We start from the raw sequence: 23,653 nt of genomic DNA on the forward strand, positions 1-23,653 counted from the left end.
GAACACAGATTCTTCAAAACTTTTAAGGAACATTGAAAAATCTTCATAATACGTGTTTAATTATTCTATCCATCTATCCATCCAGGGTTGCGCCAGCCCCAATAAGTATATAGCATGAGGCAGGACCAATCCCTGGATGGGGTGCCAACTAACTGCTACTGCTGTGCCACCAAATACATTATTTAAATGAAGTTAACAATTTATCTGTAAAATGTAATATATACTGCTCAAAAAATTAAATGAACACTTTTTAATCAGAGTATAGCATCAGTAAGTGAAACTTCTGGGCTATTGATCTGATCAGTTAAGTAGCAGAGGGGGTTGTTAATCAGTTTCAGCTGCTTTGATGTTAATGAAATTCACAACAGGTACACTAGAGGGGCAACAATGAGGCGACCCACAAAACAGGAATGGTTTAACAGGTGGAGGCCACTGACATTTTACCCTCCTCATCTTTTCTGACTGTTTTTTCACTTGTTTTGCATTTGGCTACAGCCAGTGTCACTACTGGTAACATGAGGTGATACCTGAACCCTGAACAGAAATAGACTAAATGAGGGTGGCCTGAGGGCCCGACATCCTCTAGTGGGCCCTGTGCTCACTACCCGGCACCGTGGAGCTCGATTGGCATTTGCCATAGAATACCAGAATTGGAAGGTCCACCACTGGCGCCCTGTGCATTTCACAGATGAGAGCACGCCTGCCACATCATTTTTATCACTTTGATTTCCAGGGTGCATTTGAATTCAGCTCTCTGTAGGTTGACGATTTTCATTTCCATCAAGCGATGTGGCATCCTTTCATTCCTAACATATTACCCAGTCCATATCAGTATAGATATCCAGCAGGATTTTTTTCCCATTGAGATCTGATGTGTTTTCAAAGTGTTCCTTTAATTTTTTGAGCAGTGTACATACTTTAATGCATTTCATCATAAAAATGATATCAAGTATACATCCTAGTATTTTAACAGAACACAGCTCTGAGAGGATGGCTCTTGGAAATCTAAATCAACTTAGGTGCCAGTCATCATCATCTGTAAATATGCTCTTTCTTCTATTGAATCGAATTGAATTCCTTTATTGTCATTGTATGGCACAATGAGATGCAATACGCAGCTCTTCCATAAACTTATTTTCCTGTAAAATGATAAAATAACAATAATAATAATACAATAAAAAACAATGAAAAATATACAATATGAAATATGTACATACAGTCATATGAAAAAGTTTGGGAACCCCTCTCAGCCTGCATAATAATTTACTTTCAACAAAAAAGATAACAGTGGTATGTCTTTCATTTCCTAGGAACATCTGAGTACTGGGGTGTTTTCCCGAACAAAGATTTTTAGTGAAGCAGTATTTAGTTGTATGAAATTAAATCAAATATGAAAAACTGGCTGTGCAAAAATTTGGGTACCCTTGTAATGTTGCTGATTTGAATGCATGTAACTGCTCAATACTGATTACTTGCAACACCAAATTGGATGGATTAGCTCGTTAAGCCTTGAACTTCATTGACAGGTGTGTCCAATCATGAGAAAAGGTATTTAAGGTGGTCAATTGCAAGTTGTGCTTCCCTTTGACTCTCCTCTGAAGAGTGACAGCATGGGATCCTCAAAGCAACTCTCAAATGATCTGAAAACAAAGATTGTTCAGTATCATGGTTTAGGAGAAGGCTACAAAAAGCTATCTCAGAGGTTTAAACTGTCAGTTTCAACTGTAAGGAATGTAATCAGGAAATGGAAGGCCACAGGCACAGTTGCTGTTAGACCCAGGTCTGGCAGGCCAAGAAAAATACAGGAGAGGTATATGCGCAGGATTGTGAGAATGGTTACAGACAACCCACAGATCACCTCCAAAGACCTGCAAAAACATCTTGCTGCAGATGGTGTATCTGTGCATCGTTCTACAATTCAGTGCAATTTGCACAAAGAACATCTGTATGGCAGGGTGATGAGAAAGAAGCCCTTTCTGCACTCACGCCACAAACAGAGTCGCTTGTTGTATGCAAATGCTCATTTAGACAAGCCAGGTTCATTTTGGAACAAAGTGCTTTGGACAAAAATTGAGTTATTTGGTCATAACAAAAAGTGCTTTACATGGCGGAAGAAGAACACCGCATTCCAAGAAAAACACCTGCTACCTACTGTCAAATTTGGTGGAGGTTACATCATGTTGTGGGACTGTGTGTCTAGTTCAGGGACTGGGGCCCTTGTTAAAGTCGAGTGTTGGATGAATTCAACCCAATATCAATAAATTCTTCAGGATAATGTTCAAGCATCAACCACAAAGTTAAAGTTATGCAGGGGTTGGATATTCCAACAAACCAATGACTCAAAACACATTTCGAAATCTACAAAGACATTCATGCAGAGGGAGAAGTACAATGCTCTGGAATGGCCGTCACAGTCCCCTGACTTGAATATTATTGAAAATCTATGGGATGATTTGAAGCAGGCTGTCCATGCTTGGCAGCCATCAAATTTAACTGAAGTGGAGAGATTTTGTATGGAAGAATGGTCAAAAATACCTCCATCCAGAATCCAGACACTCATCAAAGTCTATAGAAGGCTGTTATATTTGCAAAAGGAGGCTCAACTAAGTATTGATGTAATATCTCTGTTGGGGTGCCCAAATTTATGCACCAGTCTAATTTTGTTATGATGCATATTGCATATTTTCTGTTAATCCAATAAACCTAATGTCACTGCTGAAATACTACTGTTTCCATAAGGCATTTCATATATTAAAAGGAAGTTGCTACTTTGAAAGCTCAGCCAATGATAAACAAAAATCCAAAGAATTAAGAGGGGTTCCCAAACTTTTTCATATGACTGTATAGTGTAGATAGTGCAAATGGTTCATAAAGTGACTCAGGGTGTGGAATAGCACAGGTGTAATGCAAGTTTAGAGTGAAGTAATTGTAATTATAAATACAAACAGTTCTACCAGGAGCACATGATGGACTGATTGAGTGTGTTTGTAGCTCCTTGGATGAAACTGTTTCTGAACCTCGAGGTCCATGCAGGAAAAGCTCTGAAGCGTTTGCCAGATAGGAGAAGTGCAAATAGGCTGTGCGTATGACTGAGTGGAATCCATGCAGATGCTGGTGGCTTTCCTGAGGCTGTGTGTGCTATAAATGTCCTCCAGGACTTTCCAATCAGCTGCTGTGGAGCTGTGAATTCACAAACAGATACAATGGGTTAAAATACTTTGAGTGGTACACTGAGAGTAACAACACTAAAGCAGCTATGGAATTTGGTACAGTTTGGCCATTGTGTGCACCATTATATTGTTATATAAAAGAAATATGTTAATACTTGGTGTCACATTACAAATCACAAAGAAGAATTTTACCAGCAACTTGTAGCATTTCTGTTGTACTTCCTGCCAAATAAAACATCAAAATTTCAGTAACCGGACCAAGAGGTTGTGAATGCGGGAAAGGGCATCTGTGTTAGCATGTAGAGAGCCCCTACAATAAATGACAGTGAAGTGTTAATGCTGAAGGTTCAAAAACCACCTCATGACCTGATTAATAATTGCAGAATTATTACAATCAAGAGTCTTAAATTTGTAAACGATATGCAATTAATTTCAATATATTTGATAAATCCTGCATCATTGATGCAAATCTGAATTAAGGGAGACCACACAAAAAAGTAGCACTGCTTTAACACTGGATACTGCCTGTTTGCAAAAATGAGCAGAAAAGTGCATATGCAAGGTAAGGGGCTGTCATGAAAATGTGTGTGTCTTTATGCCAGGTTTAGTTTTTATCTCAAAGTGTGGGTGTGGAAACCGGTGTAAGCAGCATTTTTGTGCGTACACACCATTTATACATGAGGGACTTAGTCTTTGTCTTGGTCCACTACTAGTCCGCACATTGCAACAGCGCTAAGCATGAAAGTTAGACTTGTTACTGGTAAGACTAAGTATGCAAGGAATCATGCCAAGCTGATAGCACACTTATGTAAATGTTTTATTTTGACCAGGAAGTTTTTGTTGTCGTGGTTGTTTTAGGAGTAAATTTTTGCACAAATTTTCACTGTTTTTTAGATTTACTTTTTGTTTATTTTCTGATATTTGTTTTGTTTCTGTGTCTGACATTTAAGACTAACGGAATATATGTTACTATCGCTCACAGTGAGTCTCACATTTGTGAGCACTGATGCGGTTTTAATCTGAATTTTTGACAATCTAGTGTTCATTTTTGTGCTGTTTTAAATGGGAAAACAAGCAGTGTATATCACAGAGTATATCGCTATATGTGAAGACTGCTGTAAAGCAAAATTCTTTCCAGGTCTCCTTGGGATTGTTCCAGCCTATTCCTTGTCCTTCACATTCTTGGGAGGCACACACTTGATGGATTTTATCATGGCTGTTCTTACACAACCATTCTTTTAGTAGTCAATCGGGTTTCAAAATATGTACATTTCATTACACCCAAAAAATATCTGTCAGCTAAAGAGTTAGCACATATTTTCCTAACAAATATATGTTTAGATGGCTTTCCCAGCTGTATTTTTTGATTGTGGTCCTCAATTTCTCTCTAGATTGTGGAAGATCTTTTGTAAAAATATGGGGTGTACTTGAATTTGACCTCAGGATATCACCCTTAAGCCAATGGGAAAGCAGAAAGGGTGAGTCAAGACCTTGAAAATTTCCTCAGATGTTTAAGTAATTCCAATGAGGGTAACTGGAGTCACTTGCTACCATTGGCAGAATTCGCAAGGAATGTTCTTTATCACTGAACAATTCAAAATGTCACCTTTTCAATGTGTCTTGTCTTCTGTATTTTTATTCAGTCTCGTTCTCAGTGCGTTGTGTTACTGAGTTCTTTAATTCTTTGAAAAATACAGGGTGACTAGATAGGAAGACCCTGAAGAGAGCTGGTGTAATAGCCAAACAATTTGCAGACCACAGAAGGAGACTGGCCCCCATGTATAAGATTGTTGAAAAATTTTACTTGCTGCTGTGACAGATAGGGGGCGCTATCGACCCCTTGAACCCTCAGACCACACGTCCTGACACCAGGTAAAAGTCCAAATAATTAAATTTATTATAATAATAGTGTGCACCAAGCACCTCCACTCCACAATACTCCAATAAATCAATAATCAAAAACACTAATCAATACACAAACCCTCCACTCCACCCAGCAGCTCTGTCTCACTCCCTCCCAACTCCGGCTCAGTCTGCTAGGGTTTCCCATAGTCCTTTTAAAGTCCTTGACCTGGAAATGCCTCTGTCCCTCAGTCCACGTGACTTCCTAGCACTTCCAGGTCAGATCAAAAACTCTTCTTTTTCTTCAGCCCGGAAGTACTTCATTTCTTCTGTCCTCGTGATGAGGTAGTACTTCTGGGCAATAATGAAAACATAAACTCTTGAGCATCCCTGCTGCATCCCCTGGTAGCCCCCACGGTATCCAGCAGGGCTGTGAAGGAAAACTCCAGTGTCCATGATGCCCTGTGCGAATTCGGGGCACCTCCAAGTTGCAGGGAGGACTAAAGTGGTGTGGGGGTATTGGCTAGGATACACTGCCAGCCATATATCACAATGCTCATAACACCCATTTGAAAATTCTATCCCGAAGGACCAGTGTTGTACAGTTTAGCTTTGCCAGCTAACTTTAATGAGAAGTCAAGTAAAATCACGCCTTTTATTGGCTAACTGAAAAAGTTTACAATATTCAAGCGTTCGAGGCAACTCAGGCCCCTTCTTCAGGCAAGATGTAATACAGAAACTGAAGTTCCCTCTGTTTATATAGGCACCAGGACAGATATAACACTGGAAAACCTTTAAGTGAGAGATCTCAAAAGTAAAAAATTAATAGACCTCTTCAGGCTGAGATTCACTAAGCAAGAGTGGAGAACAATGTATGGTCAAGATCTTTGGATGAGTTTTTCAATACAATGTGGGTCTGTAGACAGGTTGCCTGTGTAAGTCTGAGAGATGCAAACAATCCTCATATCTGGCCATAAAACTCTTGTCTCTATTTAAACCGTGTTGTAATGTGTTAAATTTTAGCATGAGTTTGAATTCCCATTCTTTTCTCTCTTGCTGTGTCCTGAAGTTGTCCATAAGCACTGTGACTTTAAAGTCTTTCTCACAGTGTCCATAACTGTTGAAGTGAGCTGCTACAGGAACATCTGTGTTGTCATGCTTGATGTGGAACCTGTGTAAATTCATTCTCTGGCGGAGTGTTTGTCCAGTTTCTCCCACATAGAGTGCAGTGTCAGGACATTTCGTACATTTGGTAGACCAAATTAGATGATCTTCAGGAAAATTATCCCTTTATGCAATGTTCTAGTCGGTAGTGTGGTATGACTACACGGTCTGTATTATAAATGTGAACACATGTTTTACATCTTTTCTGTAGGCAGGGAGTTGTGCCATTTTCTTTTGGTTCACTTAGGGAGCTTCAGACAATTAGTTGCTGCAGGTTTGGTGGTTGTCTGTATGCCAGGAGGGGAGGTTCTGGAAATACATTTTTCAGTGTTTTGTCATTGTGTAGCATTGGCTGAAGTTCTTTTATAATTTTTCGAAGTGCTTCAGATGTGGGTTGTAGGTGACAACAAGGGGGATGTGGTTCTTGTTGTCTTTGTTTTTATATTCCAGAAGGTTGTCTCTGGGTATGGCAGTAGCTCTTTTTATTTTATGTATCCAGATTAAAACCTGTGGGTTACAGTCATTATTTTAGCAGAGCTCCTCCTTTCCCAGTAAAGGTGGAGGACTTTTATGAACTTAAGAATACATCTTGATGTTGTGGTAGAGGTGTTGAATACCTAGTCCACTTGAAAGAGTATGACCAAGAGGATTACTCTTGGGTACACTTGAGTGATATTCATGCAGCTGATTTACTGTCTAGATTTCATAAGTGATCTCCTAACAAGTCCAATGGGTGTTTTCCGAGACCACGCCCTAGACGGAGGTCTATATTATGACTGGTATTTTTTATTAATGAGTATTTATGAGTAGACTTTGGATCTTGGAAAAATGATCTTGATGTCATTTCTAGAGTTTTATATTCAGTGAATCAATTCCTTTTATATGTTTTGTGATAAAAGCTTCACTTTAAAAGTGAAAATCTATTTCATGTCTTTTCTGATGCTATTTTTGTTATGACTATGCTGTTGCCATTTTGGTTGATTTGCATTGTCCATCTCCATGACGATATATCCCACAATACACTGGGACCATGTGGCAGTGACATCATAGGTGCAACCATTGTCACACACGTGTGCATAGGAGGCCGACAAAGGGCTTGACTGAGGGTAAGATGTCAGCTTCGGAGTTGATGTAGTGCATTAACCTCTTTTTCTCTCTTCTACAGATCATTAGAAGGGAAACCCAGCTAAACCAGCATCAACTTTCTGACCAGACCACACCTTCCTACTGACCTTACTTTCGGCACTTTCTCCACAGACCTGCCTCTTCTGGACCAGTTACTTCCCCTCCACGGGTTTTCCCCATTTGAACTGTTGTACGGATGTCAGCCCCATGGGATATTGGACATCCTGAAGGAAGTTGGGGTGGAGGAAGTGTCTACAAATATCTTGGAGTATATCATGCAGTTATGCTGTTGATTAGAAAAGATCTGGCCAATACTAAAAGAGCACATGGAGAAAACTGAAGCAGCACAGGCCCGTTCCTACAACCGTCTGCTGAGCAAATGGATATACAGTAATCCCTCGCTATATTGCGCTTCGACTTTCGTAGCTTCACTCTATCGCGGATTTTATATGTAAGCATATTTAAATATATATCGCAGATTTTTTGCTGGTTTGCGGATTTCTGCGGACAATGGGTCTTTTAATTTCTGGTACATGCTTCCTCAGTTGGTCTGCCCAGTTGATTTCATACAAGGGACGCTATTGGCAGATGGCTGAGAAGCTACCCAACCAGAGCGCATATTACCATATTAACACTAGAATTACCAGAGCCTACGAAAAAACTCGTAAATCCGTCCCACCTTAAATCGCGTCTTAAATCCGTTTGCAGCTCTCCGCTAGAGTCCTTTGTCATTTAAATGTGCTGATAAACAAAAGCTACTAGCAGCCAGCTATTCCATCCCCCCACCGACTTAGAACGAATTTCTCCTAGCTCATGCCTCGCCTTGATTTGATTATGTGGGATTGAAGTGGAGTTTTAGAGTGGAAATAATATAGTGTTATTTGGAATACACGCATTTCATGTGTGTTCCATTCCGTTCAGTAGTCTGTGCAAACACATTTTTAAAACAGAAACGTTTTTCATATTCTAATAGTAAATGACAAAATGTAGGCATAAACTATATAACGTATGAAGCCTGAAGTCCATATATCAAAGAAACACTTTCACAAAAGGTACAAATAAGAGAACACGTGCGCTGTTATTCAAAAATATAACTGCACAAAAAAAAAAAAACGCGTTACCATGCCACATTGACACTCTTACTGCAACCGCCCCAGTGGTGTAATGGTATCAGCTTCTGACTGGGAATCAGAGGGTAGCGAGTTCGATCCTGCACGGCTCCTCTTCGAGAAGTGATCTGCTCTTATTCTTACAATTTTAGAATAACAACATAAATTTGATTTCAGTCTGTAACAGCCGGTGTAACTTATGATACTGGTAAAGGTTAGGTTTTTTTTTTTTTTTTTAATTCACTTTTCATTCTCGCAGTCGCATTCAGAATCAATCCATACAACCCCATCTGACACAGCTGTTTTCACATAAATAAAAGTGCATTTTTATTCGAGAGTATAACCGAAGAATAAAGAAAGCAAGTTACAGTTGGTGGTTGATACGACAGCTTGCGTGGTGCAATGCTAAGAACTGCTGATTTCAAGTGACGGTGAGATACGAAGAAGGCAGCTTCGCCAGCGTTTGTTTGTCAGAACCCTTTTTTTTTTAGTATGCATCGTTGTACACTGCAGACCTATAGCGCGTCTTTATGTCAGATGGGGTTGTATGGATTGATTCTGAATGCGACTGCGAGAATGAAAAGTGAATTAAAAAAAAAAAAAAAAAAAAGCTAACCTTTACCAGTATCATAAGTTACACCGGCTGTTATAGACTGAAATCAAACTTATGTTGTTATTCTAAAATTGTAAGAATAAGAGCATTTCACTTCTCGAAGTGGAGCCGTGCGGGATCGAACTCACCACCCTCTGATTCCCAGTCAGAAGCTGATACCATTACGCCACCGCGGTGATTGCTGTAAGAGTGTCAATGTGGCATGGTAACGCGGCTTTTTTTTTTGTGCAGTTATATTTTTGAATAACAGCGCACGTGTTCTCTTATTTGTACCTTTAGTGAAAGTGTTTCTTTGATATATGGACTTCAGGCTTCATACGTTATATAGTTTATGCCTACATTTTGTCATTTACTATTAGAATATGAAAAACGTTTCTGTTTTAAAAATGTGTTTGCACAGACTACTGAACGGAACGGAACACACATGAAATGCGTGTATTCCAAATAACACTATATTATTTCCACTCTAAAACTCCACTTCAATCCCACATAATCAAATCAAGGCGAGGCATGAGCTAGGAGAAATTCGTTCTAAGTCGGTGGGGGGATGGAATAGCTGGCTGCTAGTAGCTTTTGTTTATCAGCACATTTAGATGACAAAGGACTCTAGCGGAGAGGTGCAAACGGATTTAAGACGCGATTTAAGGTGGGACGGATTTACGAGTTTTTTCGTAGGCTCTGGTAATTCTAGTGTTAAATAAAACTCCACAAATATATTGTGAGCACGGGGGCTGTTCGCACCCCTAGAGGATACGGCCTCTCTTCAAAAAACGCTGAAAGATTACCTTCACATTGCTCCCTTCCTTGCTGGGCTTACATGTGGCAGCTTTGTCAAACGATATGCTTCCCGCACGGTGCTTCGCATACTTAAAAGATCAAACAACATGTATTGATTTTTGATTGTTTGTTTTTCTCTGTCTCTCTCACTTTCTCTGACATTCTCTGCTCCTGACGGAGGGGGTGTGAGCAGGGGGGCTGTTCGCACCCATAGAGGATACGGACACTCGTCTAAAAATGCTGAAAGATTATCTTCACATTGCTCCCTTCAGTGCAGCTGCTTTGTCAAGCGACATGCTAACTGCACGGTGCTTCGCATACTTAAAAGCTCAAACGGCACGTATTGATTTTTGATTGTTTGTTTTTCTCTGTCTCTCTCACTCTCTCTGTCATTCTCTGCTCCTGACGGACGGGGTGTGAGCAGAGGGGCTGTTTGCACACTGGCCTAGAGGATACGGACACTCCTCTAAAAATGCTGAAAGACTACCTTCACATTGCTGCCTTCCTTCAAGCTGCTTTGTCCGGCGGTGCTTCGCATACTTAAAAGCCAAACAGCCCTATTGATTTTTGATTTGTTTGCTTTTCTCTCTCTCTCTGACATTCTCTGCTCCTGATGCGCACTCCTTTGAAGAGGAAGATATGTTTGCATCAGTGGCGGCTGCTAGCTTTTGAAACAGGGGAAGCTCATATTAGGCCTTCATCATAAAATTCATTATGTTATTTGTACGTAAATTCTGCCCTCCGTTCCTTTTGCAGAAAATGGTCTGTGACCCTGTCGTACCAATTGGCCGTCTTTTCCAGGGACTTAACCAGTTTCCTCTCAATGGCCAGGAGAGCAAGGTTGCTCAAACGATCTTGGCCCATCGTGTTACGGGTGTATGACTTGACCTGTTTTAAACAGGAGAAGCTCCTCTCTACACCTGCTGATGTAGCGCCAATTGTTGCCACTAACGACAACAGCTTGTATAGCTGAGGCATTGCACTATCCAACTCCATGTCTTTAAAAAACACCAAGAAATCACACAGCTTACCCCTGCTCCCCTGTAAGTCATGATCTCAATATAGTGCTTGAAGTTCAGATCTCAGTCTCCCTGAGTCAAAGAAATGGCCATAACTTTTCAGCACACTTTCAAATGCCTCCTCTGGAAACACTTGTCCCATTTCATCAAATTTCCCTGGATTGACTAATTCTAAGAAGCTCATGCTTTCCAAATTTGAAAAACGCTGAGAAATCTGCTCCATGAGATTGTCTAGGATGGCCATGTACAAATTTCTGTAGTGGTCCTGGGGATCCTGTAATTGTGACAGACGGCGCTTTCTAATAGGTTCATCTCAAGGGTCTGATGTGAGATTTGCTGCTTTTGCATAAACTGCTTGATAAGCCTCCTCTGACCTCTTCTCCTTGACAAAAGCAAGGGGGGACCCAATTCTTTTTTTGCAGTAAAGAACATCCATAGCCCTTTGCTGGACAATATCAAAGACAACATCTCTCTCAGAGAATATTTGTTCATATGTGTACAACATGAACACAAACTCAAAATCCTCCAGTTTCATTATGAAGCCTTTGGCAGCATCTAATGTGTCATCATCCATGCTCTCATCCTGGGTAATCCTGTCAAAAGTCTGCAGGAGGCCATCATAATTGTTTGCCACAATGCTCACTATCCGTGATGTGAAATTCCATCGAGTAGGAGCATTTCTGGGCAATCTTGAAGACCCTGCAGACTCAAGAAAAGACATCCTTTTTGTGGACTTTGAAAAAAATGTGGTGAACTCAGAGAGAGATGCAAAAAATATTCTTGACTCAGGCAAGCATTTAGCGCCCTGGGACAACACCAGGTTCAGTCTGTGTGCATAGCAATGCACAAACACTGCAATAGGGGTTATTACTTTAACTTTGGCCTGTAGGCCATTGAGAGATGAAGCAAAGACAGCAGCCCCATCGTAGGTTTGTGCCACAAGTTTTTCTCTAAAACTGTAGCCCTGCATGTTCTCGTTTAAAACTTCAAACACAGACTGAGCATCTCGACCCCCTGACACATCCAAAAATCCAATGAAGCACTCTTGGATTTTACCTGCACTATCCACATATCTAACAATGACAGACAGTTGGGCATGGCAAGATATGTCAGTTGCTTCATCCACCTGCCATACAAAAAAAGGAGCAGTCTGAATTTCACCTTTTATATGATCAGAAACAGTGGCTGCGAGAGCAGAGATCAAGTCATTTTGGATTGAGTGGGACATACCAGAAAACACAGCTGATGACTGAAATTGTGTGGCCAGGACAGAGTCATATTTAGCTAATGTTTCTGTAAATTCCCTGTAATTCCCCTTATTTGCTGATTCACTACTCTCATCATGCCCCCTGAATACCAGCTCCTGACGGCCAAGCAAGGAAGTCACATCAATTAAACGGTTTAGGAAGGCCCTGTTTTTTTTTACTGTTTCATTATGGTTTGCCACCTGAATGCGAAGACCTTCATTGATTGCATGTTCAACCCTGACCCTGCCCAGACAACTTAACCTTGCACATGAACTCACATGTTCTTTGCACTTTTCATGCCTTTTGTATGCCCTGTGAAAGTTACCCAGATCCCCAAAACCCACGTTTGACCAAACACATCCCATTCCCTGAGAAGGTTTCGTCAAGAGGCATGGCCAACAGTACATTTTCTTACTCACAGCACTTCTAGTCAGCTAGTTCACCTTGTCATACCAGGAGAGCTGAAAAGACCTGTTATTTTATCCTGATTTTTGCACCAGATCAATCTTGGGCGTTGGTCTGCCCTGCCGTTTAATTCTGAGTCTCTCCTCGTAAGGAAGACTACTAAATGGTTTTGCCAAAAGCAGGTCAACAATATTAGCACTGTCTGCCATTATGCACAGCTTGCTAGCTGGCTAGTTTCCCCTTCCACGAGCTACTTTAATTATATGAACGAACTAACTTTACAATGCTGAAACAAGGAACAAAGTCAAGAACGCTATAATATGTTTTTTTTTTATTATTTAAAGAATGATTTGTACAAACAAAAATGGTGTATATCACCAGCAAACAATACAGAGTGCAGCAGTTTGTTGTACTACTTCACCTGCAAATCCGCATGGGACTGAACACGAATCTCTGTAGTGCTGATGTATACTTAAGACATGCTGTCAATCAAAAAAGGGGTTCCGCCCTTTAAACAGCTCCTCCAATCATCATGCAGCAGCCCAGCATCCTGGCCCGCCCACTGCTCCATCTACTCCCAGAGAAGCCGAGCTTCCCGGGAAGTGACGATTTTGGTGCATTTATCCAATTACCATCCAGCTTTTCTGCAGTGAAAAAAGCTCCTCTGTGCTTGCCCATAGAGCTCCAGTGAAGCTGAACGGAAATGTATGACAAGAAAATCGAGTCAAACAATCTACAATAAATACCTGATTCTGAACGGGCTAGTCATGAAGTTGAACGCGTTCTAGCGCACTTTTATTAAAACTAATATAAATATTAGCATTTATTTTCTGACATAGTAGAGGAAGCGGAGCTTCCCTTGTAGTCTTAGAGCAGTCGCCACTGATATATATATATAATATCTCTCTGGATTAACTTTGGTGGAGGTATTTATTGGGTTGTGGTTATTGGTGTACTGTTTAGTTTTGTATATACACTTTTTCTGTATTTTGAATATTTTTGTTTTGGTGAATCATGTATACACTGTCAGGGGAAGGAGCAGCTTCCTGACTTGGAGCACTGTGGAGGAAGACAGCTTCATTTTGGTTTGTGTATATATATGGTTTTCAATACTTGGTATGCAGTATTCTTTTTCATTTGGGACTTTCAGTCAACACTATAAATACTGTATATAGTCAGTATTTTTGGGCTCCATTTAATAACTGTTTTTGTGTGTCCTTTGCGTTATTGGACTGTGTATTAATATATAACATTCTGCAGGACATTATTTTTGTTTTGTTTAAGTGCACCTGTAAATAAAATTAGTTTATTTTTCAAAAAACCCCAACCCTTTTTGTGTCCGTGTCTCCCTGTCTTACACCATCATCCTGGTCACGCTTGATCCCACATACTAGACACCTAGAGTGTAGGCTGGTGATTCCAATTCCCACTAAACAGGGTGTCACACCATTACAAAATTCGACAAAGACAGTAACAGAGGCTCAAGAAGAAAAAAAATTACAGTGACCTTACAGACCTTTCCCCAACGACGTCGATAGGCCAAATGATGCAGAGGGAAGTCAAGTACATGCTCCTAACTGGTAAACGTTGGAACTAACGCCCCTTCAGCATCCAGAAAAAAAATCTTGTTATTTTTGGGTCGCCCCTCATATGAAGCTTGGAGGGATTTCAAGGCAGCTATATCTGTATTGATAAAGCCATAGAATAACAAGTCTGGCCTTTCAGGGAAGTTGAGTTTTCCTCAAAACATCCTGTGCTTGCTTCTCAGCGTGTAATCCAAGAGTGTCTTATAGGTTATTTCCCTAGCCACTTGATAGGGTTGCCCTTAATAGCTGGAATATTTTCACCCTGTGGCTGCAGCTTGAACTTGGTGGTAATTACATCCTTTCTGACCACTAGACTTCTTGACTTTGTAGACCTGAATCTCATCCAGGTCCATATAACCATGTGGTCCAATGATGATAGGGATACCTGTACATGAGTGGTAGTAGTTACAGTGATGTAATCCATTAAGCCTCTGAAGGTCAACAGGTGGCTCCAAAAGACCACTGTCCACGAGATTATTTGAAGCTGCTATAGCATGGACATGGGTATGCATTCTCACAGATGCCTACAGTTTTGTGATAATTTGCTTGGTCACCATGTGCTTGAGTTGATGGACATAAAAAGAAATGTAGAAATGTAACAAGCTATACAAGCTGGTGTTAACAGGACAGCGAATATGTGTGGCTTGCATGTGATGCATTTACTCATACAGTACCGCCATCCAGTGTTGGTCTACAAACACACTAACAACTCACTGCAATTCATCAGCATGGTTCTGAATTTAAATTTACAACTTAGAGAATTTTCTGCAATAAGGTTACACCCTCTGAATCATAAATGTTTGGTACATTAGGGTTGGCAAATCTAATTCCTGCTCTACCTGCTTTACTTCACCTGCTGTATGCAGGGCTGTTCTTAGGCATATGCAAAGTAGGCGACCGCCTAGGGCCCCCACTGCCAAAGGACCCCGCCCAGCCTTTTTTTTGCCGGAACCAAATACAATTTACAGGTCCATATTTCAGAAGTACAAATTTTTGGTGGGAGAATTATCAGTATGATTAAATGTGAGCAGAGAGGAAACAGTGATGACAGGCAGCATCGACAGTGATGGTGGGTCCTGGGGTAGCGGGTGGGGCCCCAAAGGGAGGGCAGATCATGCTCCTCACCTGCCAGGGCCTCTGCACATCAGATCGAACATAATGGCTTAGCATTAATATCAGTTGAGCACAAAGTCATCGACTCCCTCAATTATTCACACTTAATGTAACTTATTTTTATTTATTATTAGGTATTTTTACATTAAAGGTTTGATTTACATGTTACATTAGCTTTAGTCGTAGGTTCCTTTGACATGTTCCTCTCAAATCTGGTATACATAATATAGAGTATAATCATAAAATGATAAGCTTTACCTCACTAATTGTTATGCATTTATACGGATAACATAATTATTATGCATTCATATGGATAAAATAATTATCATACATTCATCTGGATAGAAACAGAAAGGCCCCAACAGGTACCTTTGCCTAGGGCCCCCAAAATCCTAAGAACAGCCCTGTCTGTATGTTTTTTGCATCAACAGTCGTCTTCTTCTTTCTGTTGCTCCTTTTAGGGGTTGCCACAGCAGATCATCTTTTTCCAAATATTCCTGTCCTCTGCATCTTGCTCTGTCACACCCATCACCTGCATGTCCTCTCTCACCACATCCATAACCTTCACTTAGGTCTTCCACTTTTCCTCATCCCTGGCAGCACTCTCCTTAGCATCCTTCTCCCAATATACCCAGCATCTCTCCTCTGCACATGTCCAAACCAACGCAGTCTCGCCTCTCTGACTTTGTCTCCCAATTGTCCAACTTGAGCTGACCCTCTAATGTACTCATTTCTAATCCCGTCCATCCTCGTCACACTCAACGCAAATCTTAGCATCTTTAACTCTGCGACCTCCAGTTCTGTCTCCTGCTTTCTGGTCAGTGCCACCGCCTCCAACCCATATAACACAGCTGGGTATTATTAGTAAAATAAGTTTCAATACATCAATGTTCAAAATCGCACACAATTGCACCATCAAATATAGTTTATTAAAATAAGCCTTTTGTCGGCATGGCTGTGAAAAAAATAATTCCATGCATTCTGTGCGGAGAAAAGTCATTTATCTAATAGCTTCTGTTTTTCCTGTGAAAAGCACCTGGAAAACCTTTTTTTTTCATTTAGTGTCTGCTTTCACAGTAAATGTTGTCACCGATGTGCACCAGAGGGTCACCATCCAGGTTCAGTTGAATTAAGTGGTACCACTCCTGGACGAGAGGGGGCGCTATCTATCGCTAATAGCTTTGTCTCCTTTCTCCATCACAGACTCGAGAAACCTCCCCTTAAGGGTATTGAAGTGAAGGAAGCCGTGTCCCTTCTAGTTCACATGATATAAAAGGAGATCGCTCCTGGTAGGTGGTGTTTTATTCTGATATTGTCGTTACTTCTGTGCCAAACTAACCCATGAAACGCATGTATTGATATTCCAGAGAAGAGAAGAGAGACTGTTATGAAGACATGTTGGCACATACTTTCCTTTTAATTTTATTTTGCCATGGTGGCACCCCAAGCATCTGACTTTGTCCCGTGTCTTCATTTTCCCAGCTACAACGTACACCGTAATTACATCAGCATAAATGCAGTGTACGTCTGTGTGATTACTGTGAAATTACTGTATAACTTATGGAAGGCATTAGGTGACGACTCATTTCTGATTCCTATTCTGTACTTGATTGTCTACTTACCTCTACAATACAAGTATTTGATGTACACACTAACTATACATTAATAATGACAAAATACACAGAATATTGGTAATAACTGAGTAACTACAGAGTAAGTGCACATGAGACACTTACTGTCAAGGGTTAAGTTTATAAATCAGTAACGAATGGAAGCAAACACAGGTAAGGTGTCTAGAAAGACATAAAGCAGAAGAATTAACTAAAACTAAATAAAACATCAGAGCTTGGCTTGGGAAAATGTTTGTTTTGTTTAACACTGCATTGAATGTTCACAAACAAGATCTTTAGACATTCTTGATATGCAGTCTTAAGGAATTTCCCTCTGTGTGTCTGTCACCATCAGAAATGAATAACGTCAAGTCATGAATAAAGTTTATTTGTGTCCCTGCCCATATCAAACTCACTCGGTGAGAAACTAAAGCACCTGAAGCAGAAGCTGGGTGTGGAAGTGGACTGTCATAAGTGATATTCTCCACTGTTTGTTGTTTAATATCTTCAGAACTTTAGAAGTTTTTTGCTATAATTTTCAGATATGTTTTGGCTTAAAGTACTTGGAATAATGTGTGGGTTACAAATATCTTTTGCGGGTAAGTTTTAAATTCACTAAGATTTTTTTTTCATTTGAAATTACTTGCAAGTTTTTATTTTTTATTATTTATTACAGTGTCAAGATGTTAACCGGCAACTTCTTTTTATTAAATATCCTCAATGCAGGAAAACGTTTAGGAACAATTTGAAATTTTTCAAATTCCTGCATTGTTTGCTGCTAAAATGTGATTTGGTATTCATCTACAGTAAGTAATAATAATAGTTAAAGAAAGCCTATTCAAGCAAAGTGCCGTATCTTTATTGAACATGCTGTTTAAAGTACTCCTTTATTTTCACTCAATATACTTGTTTACAACTGTGTTTTCTGCTTTTAGTGCTATAAAAACAAAACAAAAAATGTTTGCAATTGCAAAAAGCTTTGAGACTGTCTTTAATTTGATTTAATTAAGCCTAATATTGAAAAACTTCAAAAGTGCAAGCACAAAGCTCCCATAGAATATTTTCTGATTCGCATCATTGAATTGTATGCTTATACAGTATTTAACCAAATTGTGGAATAAACAGCCCCCAGAGACAGTCCTTTCCTGTCCCTCTTTATCCCAGTCAGGGAAGATACTTCAAATATATCCGGCCTGGACACCAGTCCATCTGCCTGGGCTTCCAATCCAGGTAAGGAATCTCCCTCTCCTTCTTCCATCCATCATCCTGGGGAGTCTTGTTTGGGTACAGCACCTCAGTTTCCATTCTTAACCTTACATATTTAAACACTTTTGCAGTAAGGGGTTTTTGGAATAATTGCACCTAAATTACATAACCAAACATAAACGGCTGTTACTCCTTTATTGTAATAAAGGAGCTGCAAATAGCTTAAAGAATGGCAAGTATACAACTTCAGATATTTTAAAAGAAAGTTTTTATATGATTAAAAACATTTGTTTACACAAATATCAACTAAATAAATATTACAGTTGCAGTTAAATATATTTGGTTATTTTTAGAAAAACTAGGGGGTTTTGCCCCCTGTTTGCTTCGATCGCCAACCTTCCTGACTGCGCTACATGTCAGCAACTTTGCGTCTCTGCTGCTCGCGTATGTGGATTTCACTTTGAACAAACAACAAATCTGTTAATTCTCGTGGATAGGCCTCTTTATTGATCTTTACTATCAGTTTCTTGAGACTTTTGAATTTTTGTACTTTCATAATCTCTAACCTGCTCTGCATTTATGTTTCAGGTTGCGTTAGAGGTATTGGTTGCATTATATGTTTTCGTTCTTTTTGGCTTTGAAATTCACACTCAAATACTTTTTAAACGTACACTTTTACTATAACACTTCAGTAAAAACAATATTTGGAATTACCTCTTCATCAATATCGCATTGAAGTTTGATGCTGTGTTTAGAATTACATTGTGACAATGCAACGTATAACTGCCCGTGAGTGAATATCGTTTCTTTCTCTCTACATGAACTGTGTCTGACAAAAGAATTCACACGAATGAGAAATGATTGAACCGTGCGCCGTGGTTGTAAATGTTTTAGATGTGGGCAGGACTTTTTTAAATCTCTTTGCATAAAGTCTTTAAATTATCTCTGAGAAAGTCACATCTCGTCCCAGGATAAAAAGTATTGCCTCGTCCCAGGATTTTTTTATTATAATAGAGAAAAACATACTTACTAAATAAAAACCACTGTGAAGCAGTAAGTAATTTGTAACTATGTATGTATAATTTTGTACTCATCCCAACCTTTACTTTCAAATTATTTTTCATGCCAGTCCTTGAAACAATTTTGTTTACCATTACACACAGAGAAACCTTACATTTTGTACACTAGATTGGGTTTTTTGTGCTGCAGTTCACACATTTTCTGTCTTTTGTTACAGTTGCCCTACAGAAGATCAATGTGTTATTTATTTATTTTTTGTTGTTGTTAAATTTTTCTTGCATTTCACATCTGGAATAAACTAAGTACATATATACTGTGGCCTACAGAGGGTGCTCCTGCTGTCCAGACCCAACACAGACAGACACACGACATAAGTTCTACACACATGCTTTTATTTTTTCTTCCCCATTTCCCACTAGTAAACACAGCTCCAAAGCAAAAACACAATACTTTCTTTTCTTTTCTTTTCTTTTCTTTTCTTTCTTCTGTTTCTGTCCAATCCCCCTCCAGTCCTCCTGGCAAGCTTAGTCTCCCTTCCTCCCGAATCTGTCTCTCAGAGGAGTGGTAGTTGGCTCCTTTTATAGGCTTCCCAGAAGTGCTCCAGGTGTTCCACAATCTCCTTCCGGCCACACTTCTGGGTGTGTTGGCAGCACTGCAGAGGAGGGCTCAGCCACTTTCCATGTGCCCCCTGGTGAATCCATGAGCCACATCAGGGCTGAGCTTCCATGTCTCCAAACCCATGGGACTGTAGCAAGCCAGGGGGCTGCACTGTCATCCTGGGGGAAGTGTTGCCCCATGCAAGCTCCTTCCCTTGGCCCTTATGTTATGGAGACATCCCGGCTTGATAAGATTCCCGGCCATCCGTTACACTGCCCCTCCCTCAGCTGAGCTCTGTGGGGTGAAGTGTTCAGTCCTGCGAGGGTTGTCTTCCTCCAGGAGAGTCCACAGTTGACCAGTCCCTACCTTTGCCCTGAAAAACAGAAACAACAGAGTGGCAAGGAGACGCTGTGCCAGTATTGTCTCCTGTGTTCCCTGTATGGACAACGTCTCCAGCCATGACCCGGTCAGCAGCATTCGTAGCAGAACAGCCCCTCCCCTGGTGCAGGACAGGATGGAGTGTCCTGCTTTGCTCTACACCCAGCCAAGCTCAGCTTATCCCTCTGCCTGACTCACATGCTACAATGTCAGGAGACCTGCTCTTTTTCTTACCTGTCCCCTTTTTTTATTTCTCAGTCCCAGCACTGTCTGCACCCCTTTTGTTTTCTATGTGCTGATCGCTGGTTTGGCAGGGGCTAATTAACCTTAGAAGTCCCCCCCTTTACTAGTGTCTTCCTCCCGGCAATCTCCTGGCTGCACTTCCAGGTGTGGTGGCAGCCCTTCAGAGGAGGGCTCAGCCACTCTCCATGCATCCCCTGGTGCTCCAAACCTGTGGCACTGTAGCAAGCCAAGGGGTGTGATCTTTGTCGTACCGGGAGAAGCATTGTCCCGTGAAAGCTCCTTCCCCTAGTCCGTCCATGACACAGGTGTCCCGGCCGGGTATGAATCCATTACAATACATTTTCACACCAGCTTCTTCCAGTGCTGGGTTACTTGAGAGAGGACGATGCGTTTCTTGACAGCCCTGAGTGCAGAGCTAGTCATACAGACACATACATCTAAACCAGTATTTGTCAGGCACTTTAGAGTCTCAGGAGGCTGTCGCCAGCTTGCAAGCATATGAGTCTTGTTTATGGTGTAATCTCAGCCTCGTGAGACTTTTTATCCTGTTTCAAACCACATTTCCCTTTAACCACTCTGACCCTGTGGCCACTGTTTAATTTTATTTCCCTTTTGTAATTGTGCTTGTTTGTCTTTTTCCCATGGGGTAGCGTTAGTTGGGGAACTGGGGGTGAGGCCAGCATGATTAGAAAAAGGATTGAAAATACTGCATAGCACTGTCTATCCCTTCGTGACACAGAGAAGTGAGCAATGTGATACAGCAATATTCAATCTTCCTTGTGTGAAAGTTCGAGAAGCATGAGTACAGTATTTCAATTACTTATGGCTATATCAAGAAGTTAAGAAACATTTTTTGATGTACTCTAAGTTGACAATGAAAGAGCGCTATTCAGAAAACTATCATAGGGAGAATGTGCAGCAGACAGCATCTGTGTATGCTAATTGAACCCATGACACTTAAACTGTAAAACTGTATGTGGCGATGCTTCAAAGCCATGCTAAGTAGTACTTACAAATAAAGTGTAGCCTTGAGTCCTTCATTAAACATGTTCTCAATAAAGTCAAATCTAACTCGAGTTTTGTGTGTAACGATGCTATCCAATGGTAATGAGTATTTCACTGCATTTGGCTTGACGTAGGTGGGATAAAAGCAGAGTAACTCAGCAGGGTTAACCCCTTGTGGTATACGTGTGCAAATTGCATATTTTAATAATGAAAGAGAGCAGACAACATAAAATCTTATAATTTTATTTTGAAAGAAGACACGTTTGGCTATGTAGAAATACAATTATTGCTTCTGAATGACTTGTGTGTTTACTGCATCGTAAAGAAACAACTTTGAAATTTGGTGGTGTCCTGCCAATGAGACACCTCATGCATAAGTGGTTAATTCAAAAAGCTCCTTCTCCTAGGGGCACATAGTTAATAGCATCTTCTTCTGTATCATTCGTTGCAATACGTCTATAGAAGGACATCTGAATCTGCCACCTGGAGGGATAAATTGGATGCTATAGCTCAGTATGAGGTATCTACTTACATAACAATAACTTGATAAAGAATGACATGAAAATTTTATTTTTGAAAAATATGCTATTAGTTGCTATTGCTGCAAGTACTATTATAAGATTCAGAATTTCAGAAGTAATCTATAGATTGTCACTATTATCTATTGTGACAGATAGGGGGAGCTGTCGTCCCCTGGAACCCTCAGACAACAAGTTCTGACACCAGGTAAAAGTCCAATATTATTATTTATTATAATAACAATGTGCACAAAGCACCTCCACTCCACAATACTCAATAATAATTAATTAACACACTACAATTCCTCCACTCCCAGCAGCTCAGTCACCCTTCCTCCCAACTCGCGTCCCTGCTGGGATCTCCCACAGTCCTTTTAAACTCCTTGACCCGGAAGTGCTTCTGTCCCTCAGTCCACGTGACTTCCTAGCACTTCCGGGTCAGATCAAAACTCTTCTTTTCTTCAGCCAGGAAGTACATCATTTGTTCCGCTCCCGTGACTGGGAAGTACTTCCGGGCTATACGGAAAGTACCACTCACTGTTCTTCCCTGCAGCGTCCCCTGGCAGCCCCCACGGTATCCAGCAGGGCTGTGAGTTAAAACTTCAAGGTCCATGATGCCCTGCTGGAATTCGGGGCACATCCATGTTGCAGGGAGGGCTCCATCTGGCGGCTTGGGGGTATTGGCCGGGATAAACTGCCGGCCATATATCACACTATGTACAGTAGTATTGTGGGGTGAGCAGGGCTTACTAGATTTGTTATTGAGTTGGCCTACTGTGGTGCAGACTGGGCTTAGGTCTTGCTCATAAAGATACACACACACACACACGCACACACACACACACACACTATCTCCACTTAATTACTGATTTTGGATCATGCCTGCACATCCTGCCATTTCTCAGTACTTCACATACGGACTCACTAGCTTTAGCAGGAGCAGACCAAACAGATATCGCTGTGTGTCCCCTAGTAACTGAAGACTGATATGCCTTAGTTATTGCCACTTAATAACCAATGCTCTGGTATTCCTAACTGTGGGGCTCTTTATTGAAGACATCCTTCTTCAGCCTGCTAACCCTTCGGGATTTAAGGTGACAATCCACCCACATCACGTGTCCTGTATCTACTTTATTTCTTAATTAGCTCACAATGTCCAGACAATGCATACTTATACTATACGTTTTAAAACAAAACAGTATTTATTAAAATAGAGGTATTAATAATAAAATATAAATGAACACAGAAAGTCTTATACAAAGTCCTAATAAAAATATGTCCTTCTTTCAAGTCAAAAAGCTTCACATCTTCAAATTATAAACATTATTTTACGAAGGCATATGAAAGCTGAAGAGCAGCACCAAATGAAGCATCTGTATGAGGAGCTTGTCTTTCAGGCAGCTTGTCTTGATTTAGAAGTCAGGCTGATGCATGTATGGGGTCTCAGAAGTCCAGATTGATGGTGTCTCTCTGATGGAATACAGCCCCTTACCCTCTCTCTTGTGCTAAATTATGCTAAATTCTCCACTTTGGGATCAGGACCTTGTGAATTTACTCACAAAGAGTTGGCTAGTCACTCTTATGATGCACACCTTGGCTTTAAAAGCTTTACTCATGAAAGCATGTGCATAACATCAAGAGTGTTTAAGTATATGGCATTCAGTTCCCTAAAAAATAGCTACTCTGTTCGGGCATTTGAGTTACTCTAACCTTATCACCATTATAACTTATAATGCACATTGAGACAAAATACATAGGATTGTAAATCAAAACATGAAACACAGTCTCAGTCGTTGCTCTATGTATGACGTGTGTAAGAAAATATTTAAGTTCGCAGGCCATGCACAGCTCATCTCAATTCATGTGACTGTCATTGCTTTTAATATTGGTCCTGCAGTTTCAAAAT

At 40.5% G+C, this 23,653-nt stretch overlaps 1 protein-coding gene across 3 annotated transcripts in view; it reads left to right on the forward strand.

Moving 5' to 3' along the window:
• The first annotated feature begins 17,234 nt into the window (after nt 1–17,234).
• The window catches only part of LOC114669385 (T-cell surface glycoprotein CD1b-3-like), an 86,550-nt gene continuing 80,131 nt past the window's right edge, over nt 17,235–23,653 (forward strand). For all 3 annotated transcript variants that reach the window (XR_007936143.1, XM_051933182.1, XM_051933175.1), the window contains exon 1: nt 17,235–17,379. Coding sequence is in view for 2 of the 3 variants with exons in the window: in XM_051933182.1 (XP_051789142.1) it covers nt 17,325–17,379 (55 nt within the window). In the remaining variant the exon portion in view is untranslated. The remainder of the gene's footprint in view (nt 17,380–23,653) is intronic.

The sequence above is a fragment of the Erpetoichthys calabaricus genome, chromosome 1 (assembly GCF_900747795.2).
Source record: "Erpetoichthys calabaricus chromosome 1, fErpCal1.3, whole genome shotgun sequence".
In the NCBI taxonomy this organism is placed as follows: domain Eukaryota; kingdom Metazoa; phylum Chordata; class Cladistia; order Polypteriformes; family Polypteridae; genus Erpetoichthys; species Erpetoichthys calabaricus.